Source organism: Centroberyx gerrardi, chromosome 23 (genome assembly GCF_048128805.1).
Source record: "Centroberyx gerrardi isolate f3 chromosome 23, fCenGer3.hap1.cur.20231027, whole genome shotgun sequence".
Taxonomy (NCBI): Eukaryota; Metazoa; Chordata; class Actinopteri; order Beryciformes; family Berycidae; genus Centroberyx; species Centroberyx gerrardi.
This window is the reverse complement of record NC_136019.1, coordinates 6,427,974-6,443,679: the sequence shown is the minus strand read 5'-3', so window position 1 is coordinate 6,443,679 and position 15,706 is coordinate 6,427,974. Positions and strand designations below refer to the sequence as shown.

General features: G+C 38.2%; 1 protein-coding gene across 1 annotated transcript; it reads left to right on the top strand.

The window, feature by feature from the left end:
• The first annotated feature begins 9,432 nt into the window (after positions 1–9,432).
• Positions 9,433–14,367, top strand: LOC139911267 (C-type mannose receptor 2-like). Its single transcript, XM_071898773.2, has 6 exons — positions 9,433–9,495; positions 9,890–10,102; positions 11,184–11,375; positions 12,155–12,487; positions 13,394–13,488; positions 14,185–14,367. The coding sequence occupies exons 1-6, from the start codon at positions 9,459–9,461 to the stop codon at positions 14,278–14,280; spliced, it is 966 nt and encodes a 321-aa protein (XP_071754874.2). The 5' UTR covers positions 9,433–9,458; the 3' UTR covers positions 14,281–14,367.
• Positions 14,368–15,706: the final 1,339 nt, after the last annotated feature.

Here is a 15,706-nt window from a genome sequence, read left to right as displayed (position 1 = left end):
ATGTGTTTTGCATTCTTAGAGGACATTTTCTAAACCATCCAAGTGTGACATAGAAGGAATCACTCAGTAAGAAACCATATAAAGGTCAAATTGTTATTGTTATTGGCCGAAGACAATAAAACTGTGTCTCATGTGTCCTGTTTACAGCCAAGAGCCTTCACACAAGCCTGCTTCCGTGATTCTGACTTGTGAACACTTGTGCTGTATCAAACATACAAAATATTTTACTTTGGAACAAAACTCCTCTTTTTGTTCTTTTCTCTGAATGAAGTCAAAAGAGCTGAGGTTTACATCATCAGGTAAACCGACAGGAACCAACGGGAACGGCTGCTAACGAGGAAGCTACAGTATATACTGCAGTCCACCTCTTGAATATTTGACTCAGGTAGATCAGGTGGTTTAAAAGGCAGCGCTGAAGACAAACAGACGAAGATCGCACCTGGCACTCACATCAGAGAACATCTGCTTTCTTCATCACAGGTTAGTTTTATTATCACAAGGCCGGTAATGATAATGATCATGATGATAAGGATGACGCAACTACTAGCCTACTAAACCTCATCTTAAAACCCATCTTTTTATCCTGGCTTTCCATTGATTTTATATTGTGTTCTTTTAACTGGCTCTTTTACATTGTGATTATCTTATTGTTTTTGTTAAATTCCATTTTTGTGAAGCAGTTTGTAACTCTTGGTTTCGAAAGGTGGTATATAAATATAGATTTACTTACTACTACAAGCAATAACAATAAAAACACTAACATCAACTATATTTGTATGTCTGTACACCTGTCTATAACCTATATTCATGCTCATACATGTTCTCAGTGAAAATTAATATTACCTGACTATTATCAGAATCAGAAATACTTTATTGATCCCCGAGGGGAAATTGGGTTTCGTTGCAGTTGCTCACAGAAATATATATAGGCATAGAGAAATTAAGAAAAATAGAAATAAGAAAATAAATATAAAAAAATGTAGAATATGTGCATTATACTACAATAAAATAAAAATATGTAAAGTATGTGCATTATAAAAATATGTGCAAATAAAAATATGTAAAGTATGTGCATTATACTACAATATATAACAACAATAATATAGAAATAAGAAAAATAAGAAATTAATATTATAGTCAATTGTTCTGATATTTTATTGATCTTTTCGCCCTTGGTCATAAGTTAAATAACTGGAGGAAATAAATGGGGCATTGGAGTTAGAGCTACACTGAATGTATAAAACATTATGGCCATTAGCTTTTTCCTTAGTTATTGTTGAATTACTGTTGAAATACGGTCGCACTGAGAGAACATAACCCACATGTAAGAACCATTTCTTGTTAAAATATATTTTATTTATATTTTGTATCTCTTGTATGGATTTACTGATTGTTTATTAACTGTTTTGATTAATTTTGCAAATGCTTAACATTTACTTGTGTAACATGTAGTTTATGCTCGTCTCTCATTGGCTAATTACTCTCAGCAGAGAAGCATCAGGTGGATTGTGCATTTACATTTTCCTTCACTAGAGAGAAGCTCTTGAGCTAGAGCGCAAATTAGTTTTTGACCTTGTCCAGTACCATGCCCTTTTCCCTAATCCTAATTTGCATATCCTCTATGTAAACTGTACAACAAAGAACATGGAGTGAAGAGCCTTTTTTTTAAGTTACGCATCAACTGTATGCTGAAATTCAACAGTTGAAATGAGCTTTATACAGAATAGCAAGAAAGCTGCACTTTCACCGCAGCTGAAGAACATGAACAACAGAATGTTATACTGAGTTTACAAAATGTTTAGACAACCTGCTGTTTTGCTGAAACACACTGACCTGGTGAATCCAGGTGAGAGCTGTGATCCTTTATTGATTTCACCTATTCACTTCACTTCACTTTTGAACACATTAATGAAGTGGAGGAGACCAACTAAGCCATGAGAAAACACAAGACATTGATTGTACAAAAGGAAGAACTCACTATCAGGAAGTTGTAATATTTTGTACACAGCAGGCTGGAATCAATTAAATCCAAGAATGCCAAATACTACAGACTGTTGCACTGTTTGGACGCATCCTTCCTTCAATGATTGAATGTTGGGGCTTCCCATTAATTCTTGTCGGCCAAGTCTCCATCTGATGCTTCCTTGGCTGGATCATGGAAGGTCAGCAGGCTAGCTAACTAGCTTACCTAGATAGCTATATGCTAATATGGCTACTTGCCCCCCATCGTGACTATGGATTAGTCCCGGTTTGTCCATCTGTCCATCATACATATCTCGGACCCCACTGATCAGATTTTAACGCAACATTGTGTAATGATGTAGCAAATTATGTCAATGCTACGATCCGGCATTTTCATAATTACGCTGATTTGGCTAAGGGGGGCGCTACAACATTTATTTAATTATCTGTACGTCACGCACAATATCTCAGATGCCACTAGATTTGCTACTTTCTGGCATTTTTAAAATTGCACTGATTGGCCAAATGTTTGTTTACGTGTTACTGATTGTCCGAAGTGGGGCCTGCATCATTCATAGGGGATGAAATGTTTATGTGTTTTAACGTGGAACCAGGATACCATATGACTAGACTGCATTGTTTCAGTTAGTAGCAGAGCGCTAGGCTTCATAATATTAGCTTCCTCCTCTCTTACCTCTTGTCTTTTTCACTGGGCTGGTGGAGTAGCGGTGGTTCTTTGGCTCTGACCACTGAGGTTCAACTCAACCAATGAGATTATTTCTGCCTCCAGAGCAGTTCAGCCTCTGAAAAATGCTTATATATAACTGAAACTGAGACGCCAATCTGTGTAAAGTCAGTGTGAAAGTGCCCACAGTTGGTGTATTATTTGTGGCCTTACCACAACATTTTCTCCATTTGTCTCCACTCTGTATCTGTTGTCTCAAGAAAAGAAAAATACTTTTTTTTTTCTTTTTTAAATCACAACTACCTTAATCTCTCTTGAAAAAAATCAATTGTAATTGAATTAATTACTCTTTATGCATCCTTTCCTTTTCTTAAAGTGACCACGAAAGGACGACATGAAGGGGGGGATGTTTTTCATTCTGCTAGTCTCAGGTGAGAGTAATGCATAAAATGTTGTAATATGTAGACAGACAATATTTCCTTGAAGATACTGAGCTCCTACTGAGCCGTCTGGTGAAAAGTTTACGTGTGTGTACATTTCAGAGGAATTATGCAGAAGAAACTGTGTGTAATACAACAACTAAACAAAATCCTTACTTTTGCGTTATTCACAGAGCTCTGATTCTTCCACAGGTCTTTGCTATTTCTCTTCTCCTCATCTTCATCGTCACTACCAGTTCATCAACCAGCCCATGACTTGGCATCAAGCCCAGAACTACTGTAGAGAGAAGCACACTGACTTGGCCACTGTAGACAGCATGGACGACATGAAGCAACAAGCTAGTCTGGTAAAAGTTGGGGTCAGCAATGTCTGGTTAGGTATGTACAGAGTTTGGGGCTGGACACTGTCTCAGTCAGATGACTACCAAGAGGGGGAAGCTGAATACCGGAACTGGACAGTCGAGCCCAGCAAGAAAGGTTGTTGTGGGGTTATGAAACCGACAGGAGGATGGAAGGCAGTAGATTGCACCCGTCCTGAACCCTTCTTCTGCTACAGCGGTGAGAATATAATGCTCATTACCAGATTGTGTTGGTGATATGATGTCTTCCTATGGAGAGAGATTGGACTCAACATTAGTGACAAATGCGTGTATAATGATCCCATCGGACCACATCCACAACATCCAGAATGTGCAGGAACAAGGAAAGAAATCAAAAAAAATAAAAGAGGAAAGTCTCAAACTTACGTCACTGCATGTGCACTTGATCCACAAATCCAGATTCAACACTTCACAAGCCAATTTTACATTTCAGAATGCTTATTGCAAAAAATAGATATGGAAATTGGAAACATATATATTTCATTTTTCCTATACATTTGTGCAAAAGGGAAAACATGTACTCACAAATATGTATCCATTTAAATGACCATTTACAAGACACAAGTTGAGAGATATTTGTTTGTGGATTGTAAAACACATTTGTGATGTGTCTCTTATTTATGGATCATTATACACACATTTGTCAATAATATTGAGTCCAGTCTCTCTCCATATATTCCAGCCAAAATGAATTTAAAAAAAATGAAAATGTGTCAAAATAGTACATTATCTTCACCAAAGAAATGCATTATCATTGGCAGAGTCTTACTGGCTAAATAACAAGGAGAGTGAAAATATTAACTAAATCAGACAATATCTCAAATCCACTGGATATCAACTCATTACAATGTAATACATGTATTCAGACAGCTGATGTTATTTGCAGGGTCAGCAACTGAGATTTCCAAAAGATTTATATTGGTGGAGACATCCAGGCCCTGGCTTGAAGCCAGGGACTACTGCAGGAGGCACCACACAAACCTGGCCAGAGTGCGGAACGAGCTCGAAAATCAGGAGATGCAGAGAATGGTACCAAACAACTCGGTCTGGATTGGGCTGACGAGAATGATCTGGAGGTGGTCCGATGGGAGTGAATCCTCATTCCTGAGCTGGGAACCAGAGAAGCCTTCGTGTGGAGGACATTTGAATTGTGTTGTACTTACTCTCAACGGGCATCCTCTTGGAATGTCAGACTGGCCCTGCGACAACAAACTACCCTTTTTTTGCTACAATGGTATAAAGCTTACTCTACCATTACACCCGTAGCTATTTGCCATGGAAATGAGTGCCAACATTATGTCTAAATTAAATGTAAATATACAAACCAACAGACCGGGGTCAAAAGTATTATATACAAACCAGCAGACCTGGGTCAAATAGTATTATATACAAACCAACAGACCTGGGTCAAATAGTATTATATACAAACCAACAGACCTGGGTCAAATAGTATTATATACAAACCAACAGACCTGGGTCAAATAGTATTATATACAAACCAACAGACCTGGGTCAAATAGTATTATATACAAACCAGCAGACCTGGGTCAAATAGTATTATATACAAACCAGCAGACCTGGGTCAAATAGTATTATATACAAACCAGCAGACCTGGGTCAAATAGTATTATATACAAACCAACAGACCTGGGTCAAATAGTATTATATACAAACCAACAGACCTGGGTCAAATAGTATTATCAGATACTTTTTATGGTTTGTTTCAGCCAATACACAATTCTGACAATACCACTGTCAGAAAGTTTAGAAATAGGAAAGTATATGAAAGACAATTTTGCATATTGTTCTATGATGGGCAAATAAACCGTCACAGTCAATCAACCTATTTGGTAATCGCTTCACGTCGGCGTCTCGATTCACCCTGTCAGGACAATAATGATCGCTGTACATTATCTTGTATATTATATGGCTACATGGAAGAGACATTGATCATTTGACTAAGACTGCAGTTAAGCTTCTAACCAACAATCAAAAGTGTAGTGCTGCAAACAAATTAAAAGTCATTTTGGAAAAGTCTTCCCTAGGTTAGCTGAGTGCAGTAGCTCAGTAATTTTCTGACTGTAGTGGCTAAGTCAACGCATTAATGACATGTTCAGCGATTCTCTTCCACAGCAGTTTGGTGTTAACAGGTGGAAATTTTGAAGTCAACGCAGCTGGTCTCATTCTAATCATGCACAATTAAATGAAATGAACTCTTTCTGAGATACTAACAAATTGATTATTCATATTCTTATCAGTTCCAGTGAAGAGGCAGGTGGTGAAACTGAAGCTGACTTCTAGCGACGTGGACCTGAAAGATCCTGCTGCGATGGAGGCCATCTTGAAATCGGTGAGTCTCACTTTCAACAGAAAACAATGTCACTTTTTACCTTTGAGGAAGAACACCCATTTCTGCACAGCTTGCATAAATTAGGTCATTAAAATTACAACCTAATATCTGAATAGAAACTACTTACGATGATAATAATGCAATAACATCAAACATCAAGAAGTCTTTAAAATCAAGGGTTTCATTCCAAAACACTGTATTCATTTCAGAAAAAAAAAAATTAACCTAACCCTAACCTATTCACAGATTATTTTACAGTACAACTTCCATAATATTGCTTAGGGAGTTAAGCACCTTTTTCAGCACCGCCCTGCTTCACATTCATGCCGTTACACACAGTCACACCTTTGAACGGCTCCAGTGCAAACACAGTTTCACTGCTGCTGCTGCTGGCCGCTGAGTGATGGACATGTCTTGTTTTGGAATTCAACTTTTTATTTCCCTTTTCTATTGGACAGGTGGAGAGGAAGCTGAGAGATAAGGGGGTGTCTGCAGACTTAAAGCTGAGCTGGAGGAAGCCTCCTGAGAAGGAAAATGATGGAAAAGCAGAGAAAACAGGGGTACCTTGAACATATGAAAGGGTGTTTATTCCATAATCCATACTTCTTATTCTAATATCTGTATAATCCATATTGATTGTTCTAATATCTACATAGAGCATTTTTTTTTTTAAATTACAAATATTTTTAATATAGCCTACTGTGTGTTGTATAATCCATTATTTTAATATCTGTAATATCTGTGTAATCCATATTGCTAATCCATATTAATCTTACTATTTCTTCTTAACAGTGGTTTATTACAACAATAATACCTACGAAGACCAACTTTACTGTTGTTATGGGTACAACGGTGATGTAATAAGTATGAGTAAACAACATCCCTAAGGGTATTATTGTTTCTACACAAACGTTACCAATGATCAACGCAGATTGGAGTTTCAGATGTACAAACATTTCTTTGAAGCAGAGCTGCTCTGGAGGCAAAAATAATCTCATTGCCTGAGTTAAACCTCAGTGGGCGGAGCCAAAGAACCACGTTTTTCTGGCTAAACACTGTTGGACTGAAGCCCAGTGAAGAAGTCAAGAAGTAAGAGAGGAGGAAGCTGATATTATGAAGCCTAGCGCTCTGCTACTAACCTTCCAAGTTCAAACTAGCCAAATTAAGCAAGACTTCTGCCCTTCCAAGATCATTAATGCCATGGTCATAAATGAATGAAAAAAAGAGGTCATTGCTGTTTATTAGTTTTTAAATAATATTTTCACCAGAGTTCCTTATTTTTCATTCAAATTTGCCAGTTAGCTAACTTGCGCACTGTGGTTCTTTGGCTCCGCCCACTGAGGTTTAACTCAGCCAATCAGATTATTTCTGCCTCTAGAGCAGCTCTGCCTCTGAGAAATGTTTATAGAACTAAAACTCCAAGCTGCCATAAAAGGTTTTTTCAAAGTAGTGTACTTAAATAAGAAAAACAGCAGGGGAAACAAGAAAGATCACTAACTACGTCCTTGGTTACCACAAGAGTTTGCATAGCAACCAACAAGGCACAGCTACTTGTACTGTATGGCACTTATTAGGACAGTTGATAACATTGCTTGGTTGTTACATTACCCACTGTATATTCTTGCATAACAGTCTTGTGTAACAGAGTGAACAAAATCGATCCTGTATTTTTGTTTTACTCTTTCCAGTGAATCCCTTTTGAGGTTTTAACAGTGTGTGTTGTGTTTTTGTGCCTTGTTCTTGTAAATGCTCTCACTTTGTCTCACTTTCAACTTGCAGATGTGACTCTTATCTGCAGCTGATTGTTTCATCTGTTGTGCACACTTAAAACTTTGCCATTTTCAGCACATCTATGAGTGTAGTTTATGCTACTTTTCATCATATGTCAATTCCAACATAGGTTGTATCAATATGGTCAGTCAGCACCCACATGTGTGAGCATGTGGGTGCTGACTGACCATGCTCTATGTAAGTCCTGGCATGATGGTGGAGAAGAGACCTTGAATGATGATCCAGCATTTGAAGACACATTTAACTGTCATATTATTTCAGTTCGTTGCTCTTGCAGTTTTGGTAGAGGCTTCACCCATTTTGAGTTCATTTTTTAACCGTCATATCTTGTGTAGATGCAAAATCATTGTGATCTGTTTATTTCTTCTAATAGTACTATAAATATAACGGATGTAATAACTCTCTGCAGTGATTAAATAAATAACCATTTATACAAAATGTCCAAGATGGGTTTTATTCGTCCAAGCAGTGACCTGCAATCAAGCTTGAAACGCAGCATCTACTTTGCATCGAGTTCTGAGATGGTGAATTTCCATGTGGTTTGCATCCTGGGGCACAGACCTAAGAGGATGATTTCTAAATCACCCATGGCTGTAGAATAATTTAAATAAAGTTACAAATCAAAGAGCAAGCCACTGGGGGATTGTTATCTGTAGTTCATTATTTAATGCCTCTAAAATATAGAGGATCCAGTCTGTACAAGTGTTTTCATTCATAGCAAATACAACACATTTTGTTGAAAGAACCGGCTAAGAATTGAATGTCTGATATTGAACTGGTAGATAAATGGAGAGTGATGAATCTGTGTAGATACTGTAGATACTTCAACATGGTCACCTGTACTGACCAAGCATCCTGGTGAGACTAAAAGATTGTCTCTCTCTTCATCACTCATTTTACACCTAAGGCGTTTTGCTGATGCTTTTATCCAGAGAGACTTACAATGAGTGAGCTAAGGAGGGAGTGTTATTGTTTTGCCGTTGGGTTTTGCTGGAGGACACTCCAGCAAAACCCCAAAACACTCCAAAAAGACACTCTAAAAACACATGGCTGTTGCAGGAATCAAAAGTTTCATGGTCTGATTTACAGGACGGTGTCCATCCTCCACCTCTGTCCTGTGAGATGTTGATGTTTTCCTGTAAACTCAGTCCAAGCAAAACTGCATAGTTTACATCCTGTTTGCATCAGTCTGGACAGAAGCAGTTTCCATGTATTTTGCATCATTATTTTATCCATTGCGTTTGTATCCTTCCAAACCATGTACAGATTATTTTCTATTATCTACAGTATGTAGACAAACTGCAAATTTACAAATATGATGCCATATGCAATAGCTTCAAATTAGCATTTTGAACTATAGAGAACATTAGAAAACATGGTTAGTGGTCAAGAGCTTTTTTTTTTTTTTTTTTTTTTTTAGCTTTTTCTGTCATTCAAGTCCACTGATGGTGAAATGGAGAATTCTTAAAAGAAGGACTTTATGTCTGTGATTATTTAGATTCTTCTGCTGGTAAAATGGGCTCAGGTCTACAATATTTATCGGCCCAATCAACACAAGTAAGCCTAGCACAATCGTTTTAGGGTGTAACGCAAAAGTAATGTAACGAGTAGAGTAACTGATTACCTTTCTCAGGGAGTAATGTAAGTAAGTAATTCATTACTCTTAAGAAAAGTAACGAGTAATGTGTACTTTGCTATTTTTTCCCCAGTAACGACCCTGACACTGATACAGACAGAGGTTATCTCGGTGTAGGTGTGCCTCGCTGTCTCCCCGCCCCAGTCTCCACCTCAGTCTCCACCCTGCCTGCCAAAGCTGCTTCTGACCCAGAGCAGAGAGGACAGGAGGCACGATGGAGGGGAGACGACCTGTCGCACTCTTTGTCTTGGGTCAGTACATTTACTTGTGCGTGTGTTTAAGTGCATCTGTGTTTAAAAGTGTGTGTGTGCACGAGAGAGACTGCTTGCTTTCGGTCTTAAACTTTATATATTATTAGATCAAGCTTATGATTCATGACGTCTCTGTTTTAAGGGTTCATCTCCAGAATGATATATATAAATATATATATATATACATTTTGTAAAATAATTCATTATTGGATGAAGTTCATCATTCAGTGTGTCTAAATTATAGAGGATCCCATCAGTAAAAGTATTATTTACATCTCAGGATACCTACTATCCCTCAAAAATATAAGTTGTTTTCATTTTTGTGTGTTAATTTTTGAGCATGTGTCATTTCTTTTCCCAAATCTATCTTCTCTCTATCTGTTATTTTATACAGGGCTGTCTATGCTCTCATCTTGCCTCCTTCATGAGTATCACTTCATAGGAGAGAAAAAGACATGGCCAGAAGCCCTGAGCTACTGTAGAGAGAACTACACTGACTTGGCCACATTGCACAACATGGAGGACTTAAGAAAAATCCATCAAATCATTGATGACAACGCAGTTGAGGAAGCCTGGACAGGTCTGAAAAGAGAAGGCGAGACGACAGGTAACTAGTTGAAAGCACTCACGGTACAGAAATTGCAATGCTACGTTTCAGAGTATATTTTTTAAATTCTGAAGTTTTACTTTAAGTGGTAATCTGCAAGATCCTTAGTTTTGCAAACTTTTCATGGTCTGATTACAGGTCCTGAGAGACGTCGGTGTTTACCTGTAAACTCAGTCCAAGCAAAACTGCATATTAATTTACATACTGTTTGCATCAGTCTGGACAAGGAGTTTCCTTGTATTTTGCATTATTACTTTATTCATTGTGTTTGTGTCCTTCCAAACCATGTACAGATTATTTTCTATTATCTATGTAGACAAACTGCAAACCTACAAATATGAAGTCATATGCAGTAGCTTTAGATCACCATTTTGACATAAAACCATAGAGAACATTAGAAAGCATGGTGAGTGGTCAAGAGCTTTATAACCGTCACTCAAGTCACTCCACTGATGGCGAAATGGAGACTTTTTTTTTCTCACACACATAAATACAAATGAAAATACATATGAAAATGGTGCGGATTATTACTTTAAACTTGGGTTATTTTTCTCCAGTATTTAATCCAATTTATACTCAAATATGTTTTATGTTTAAGTCAAAGCAGTTATTCTGGACTAAAACATAACAATAGGTTTACTGACATGAGCTAGAAAGTATTAAAAAATAAAAACTACTATTCCCATCCTTTGGCTGGCAACAAGTCATCAAATTACACAAGGAGCATGCACTAGAGGTCTGCATGGGCCTGAAATTTAAGGCCAAGTCCGACCCGTACCTTCGTCGTTCAATTTAATTAAATTAATTTAATTTAGCGCCCGAACCCTGCCCACACCCCATCTGTTTAATAGAAAACCAGCCCAAGCTCGGTCTTAATCTAACAATTGCTGCAGGCCGGGTTGGCAGACTTCTAGCATGCACCAAACCTTAATGATTTTTGCTTGAAAGTAAGTATTTTTGTAAGGTATTCCTTTACTTGAATCTTTTTCTAGACACATGTACTCCAAGTCTGAAATTTAACAGAAGTTAACAGTGCACTTGCTTGAGTAAAACAATCAAATATTCCATCTACCTCTGCTAGGAGCCTCTGGGAAATGGCAGTGGTCTTTGGCAGATGAGGACCAATATGGCGAGGGTGAGAGGGACTACAGGAAGTGGTCTACAGGAAGCCCTAAATACACACAGGGGGACGAGGACTGTGCTGTGTTTGATCGAGGATACTGGCACAACACACACTGCTCCAAGAAAGAGTTCTCATTCGTCTGTTCGTCAGGTGTGTGTTGCAGCTAATGCATTTGCGTTTACCAGAGCTGGGGACTTGAGTCACAGTTTTAATCACTTGAGACTTGACTTGATCCATGAAGAGAAGACTTGAGACTTGACTTGACTTGGGTTCTGGTGACTTGGGACTTGACTCTGACTTGTACTTTGATGACTTGAAAAGGTTTCTAAAGTCTTGACTTGAGATCTTGTGTTTGTGTAAATGACTCGGATTGAAAGTGATGAGATTTGTTCCAGCAGACGACTGAATTTAAATTCTGTTTTCTGAATTTGTTTGGAATGATTGAATTTATTGAAGTTGAAACTGATTATAGAAATCAAACTCATGATGCTCTTACCAAGTTTTTATCCTATTAAAACCATATTGCATTGAAAAGTCCTAGATATTTAGTTTTCTTTAAGATATTAAATTGATACTGGACTCTTGATTTGTTCTGACTTGACTTGCTGTTCTACATTTAGACTTGAGACTTGACATTAATGACATGGACTTGACTTGGACTTGACTTGATAATCTACATTTAGACTTGGGACTTGACTTGTGCCTCAAGACTTGAGACTGACTTGGGACTGGAGCAAAGTTGACTTGGTCACACCTCTGGCATTTACAAGAGGAAATCATGTATTTAATAAATTACTGAGTTTGTTGTTATCAAAAAGTTGTTGAGTTGTGTTGAAGTGAATAGGGTAGGACAGAATTACATTGAATTGCACTGAACTGAATTACTGAATTGAATTACACTGAATTGAAGCGATGCTCTGTGGCTTTAGGGGCCGGCCGTGGTGTGTATACCAAAGTAGACGATCCAAAGAACTGGACCGAAGCTCAGCGCTACTGCAGGCAGCACCACACAGACCTGGCCAGTGTGAGGAACCAGGCTGAGAACCAGGAGATCCAGAAGATGGTACCAGAGACGCAGCAGGTCTGGATCGGTCTGTTCAGAGACTCCTGGACTTGGTCGGATGGGAGCGACTCCTCATTCAGATACTGGGCTTCAGAAGCTTCTGTAAATAACCAACAAAAGAATTGCGTCAGATACTTAATGAAAGAAGGACTGGTGAATCGGCTCTGTCACATTAAGAGACCTTTCATCTGTTACAAAGGTGAGCTGGTGAATTACGATGAGAGGTGAGGTGGTGATGATAGTAACGGTGTGTGTGCTTACGTGCACGTTTGTGTGTTTGTGTGTGTCTGTGTAGTGGACATTTGTGTGTATCTCTGTGTGAGTGTATTTGTGTTTTGTGTGTGTGTGTGTGTGTGTGTGTATGTGTTCATTTAGGCCGTCATCAGGTAGGACGCGTTTTCCTCCTGCTCAAATGAAACGATTACATTCCTCCACCATGAATTGGATTCTGTGACGATAACATGAATTGGACGCCACATTTTCAGCTAAAAGTTGGCTAACAGCAAAGTTTAGGCAAGTAAAATAACTTTGGTTAAGGTTTGGGTTAAGGTTATGGTTAAGGTTAGGCCACTAAAACAACTTGGTTAAGGTAAGGGAAAGGCTCCGGTCATGGTTAAATAAGAAAAACATAGCCTACAGTACCAGTCAAAAGTTTGGACACACCTGATTGAATGTACTATGTTTTTTATTATCTTAAAGCCATTCTGATCTAAAGGCTTCTGCTTAAACGCTTGAAATGTGTTTCTTAGACGAATGAATTTCTTTCCAAAGCCTTTTGCCTTTCCATCAAAGCAAAGGGCGGCTACTCTAAAGAATCTAAAATATAAGATAGTTTTGATTTGTTTAATACATTTTTTGGTCACTGCATAGTTCCATTTTTGTTATTTCATAGTTTTGATGTCTTTATTATTATTCTAAAATGTGAAAAATAGTAAAAATAAAGAAAAATGTGTGTGTCCAAACTTTTGACTGGCAGTGCATGTGATCATGGTCTGTGCATATGCATGACAGCACAAGCTAATCAAAAGTGTCTGCATAACCAATGTGTGTGTGTGTGTGTGTGTGTGTGTGTGTGTGTGTGTTTTGCATATTTGTACTGTCAAAGACTCTCGAAGGCAGGTGCTGAGACTGAAGCTGAGCCCACAGGACTCCTCTGTTGACCTGAATGATCCTGATGTGATGGAGGCCATCTTGAAGCTGGTGAGTCTGTCTCTCTTCCACCCCAGTAGGCTACACCTTAACATCTTCATACTCATCATTACCGCAGCCTGAATTTTTTGCCGAATGACAACAGACCTCTTCACCACACTTGCCTTTGTGCCTCTGTCTGCTCAGCCAATCAGGTGGTGGTCCAACCTATTTTTTTCCTAATTAAGGAGAGCAGTGTCCTTGGTGATGGGCTGGGGTGGCTGGTGGATATTTTTGAAGCAATATCTTCATCTCATATTTCATCTTTGCTTTAACATTAATAGTTAAAAGTTGATGAAAGAAATCATTTTAGCCAATACCTCGATGATAAGAAATATTAGAAACCTTGACATTTAGTGACAGTCTCACTTTTTATAAAAGTCTGTACTTTTATTCCCATTTTTATTCCCAGTATTTACTCCTACTTTTAAGTTTTATTTATGACTGCTTGTTGGTTTTATTTTTTAGAAATCTACCTCCGCATAAGTCTACTTTTTTAGATTTTTTTTCTTTTCTTTCTTTTCTTTTCTCTTCTTTTCTTTTCTTTGTTTTAAGATGATTTGGTTTTCCCGTTTTATCCCTTTTTATTTTTCATTGGAAAATAACTGGAAGACATGTTTGTTATTCCACTGCTGCAAACTGAAAATAAAATCCTTAAAATAAAAAAGAAAGGGAGGAAGAAGACAACTGACTGCTTGTGTTGTTCAGGTGAAGGCGAGGCTGAGGGAGAAGGGGATCGCCCAGCATGTAAAACTCACCTGGAGGATTCAGCCGACTGGAAAAGTCTTCAGCAAGCAGAACTAGGACATGGATCTGAAATAAATCAATCACATGTTGGGCCCTATATGCTGTTAGTTATTCATATGTTCCCAGAGGAAAGCAGTATCCTAAATCAGATCTCCTCTTCCTCTCATTTACTTCTCCTAGACGTAGATGAGTTTGGTTTAAAATCAGTGTGAGATTTTGACCGTTTTCTCAAATTCTGCTCATTAGAAACAAGCCTTGGACTGTCTCACTCTGGTATGGTTTCTCACATGTCTTAATACACACTCACTTTATTCTCAGTCTGGAGAAACATCTCAGAAATCAATCAACGAACTTTCAGTGTGACATCTACAAATGAGATGCTTTTCTTATTTGTCTCCAGCGCGTCTCACGGTTAATGCAGATGTAAATTCTGATATCAGAATTCAGATATCATCGATCCTAAATTACTACAATATTGAGATATGTTATATTTCTCAGAGATAAAGAAATGGTGATGTTAAGCAGCAGATCTTAATGTGTTTTCAAAGAACATGTACAGTAGCTCTGATGTAGCCTAGAGGCCTGTGTGAAACAAATAAAGTTTTCTAAAATCAAAATCTTGGGGGAAAAATGTTTCTTCTATGACTTAATTATTATTATAAATAGTAGTATTAGTAGTACTAGTAGTAGTAGGAGTAGTAGTTGTAGCAGTACCAGTAGCGTTAGTGGTAGTTTAGATGAGTCAGGTCACTGATGCACGGCATGGCGGTGCCACTAGAGGGGAAAAAGTGGAACACTTTATAATAATAATAATTTATTTATTGATTTTCTAATAATACTGAAAGAGGGGGCCCATCAGACAGGCAAGGTAATGATGTAAATTCAATTCAATACGTAGTATTGGTACTAGTGTCAGTGGTAGCAGTGAGAGCAGCAGTAGTGGTAATAGTAGTAGTAGTAGTAGTGGTGGTGGTAGTAGTAGTAGCCTAGTAGTGGTAGTAGTACTAGTACTGGTAGTGGTAGTAGTAGTAGTAGTGGTGGTAGTAGTAGTAGCCTGGTAGTGGTGGTAGTACTAGTACTGGTAGTGGTAGTAGTAGTAGTAGTAGTAGTAGTAGTAGTAGTAGTAGTAGTAGTAGTAGTAGTGGTGGTGGTAGTAGTAGTAGCCTAGTAGTGGTAGTAGTACTAGTACTGGTAGTGGTAGTAGTAGTAGTAGTAGTAGTAGTGGTGGTAGTAGTAGTAGCCTGGTAGTGGTGGTAGTACTAGTACTGGTAGTAGTAGTAGTAGTAAGTAGTAGTAGTGGTGGTAGTAGTAGTAGCCTGGTAGTGGGGTAGTACTAGTACTGGTAGTAGTAGTAGTAGTAGTAGTAGTAGTGGTGGTAGTAGTAGTAGCCTGGTAGTGGTGGTAGTACTAGTACTGGTAGTAGTAGTAGTAGTAAGTAGTAGTAGTGGTAGTAGTAGTAGTAGCCTGGTAGTGGTGGTAGTAC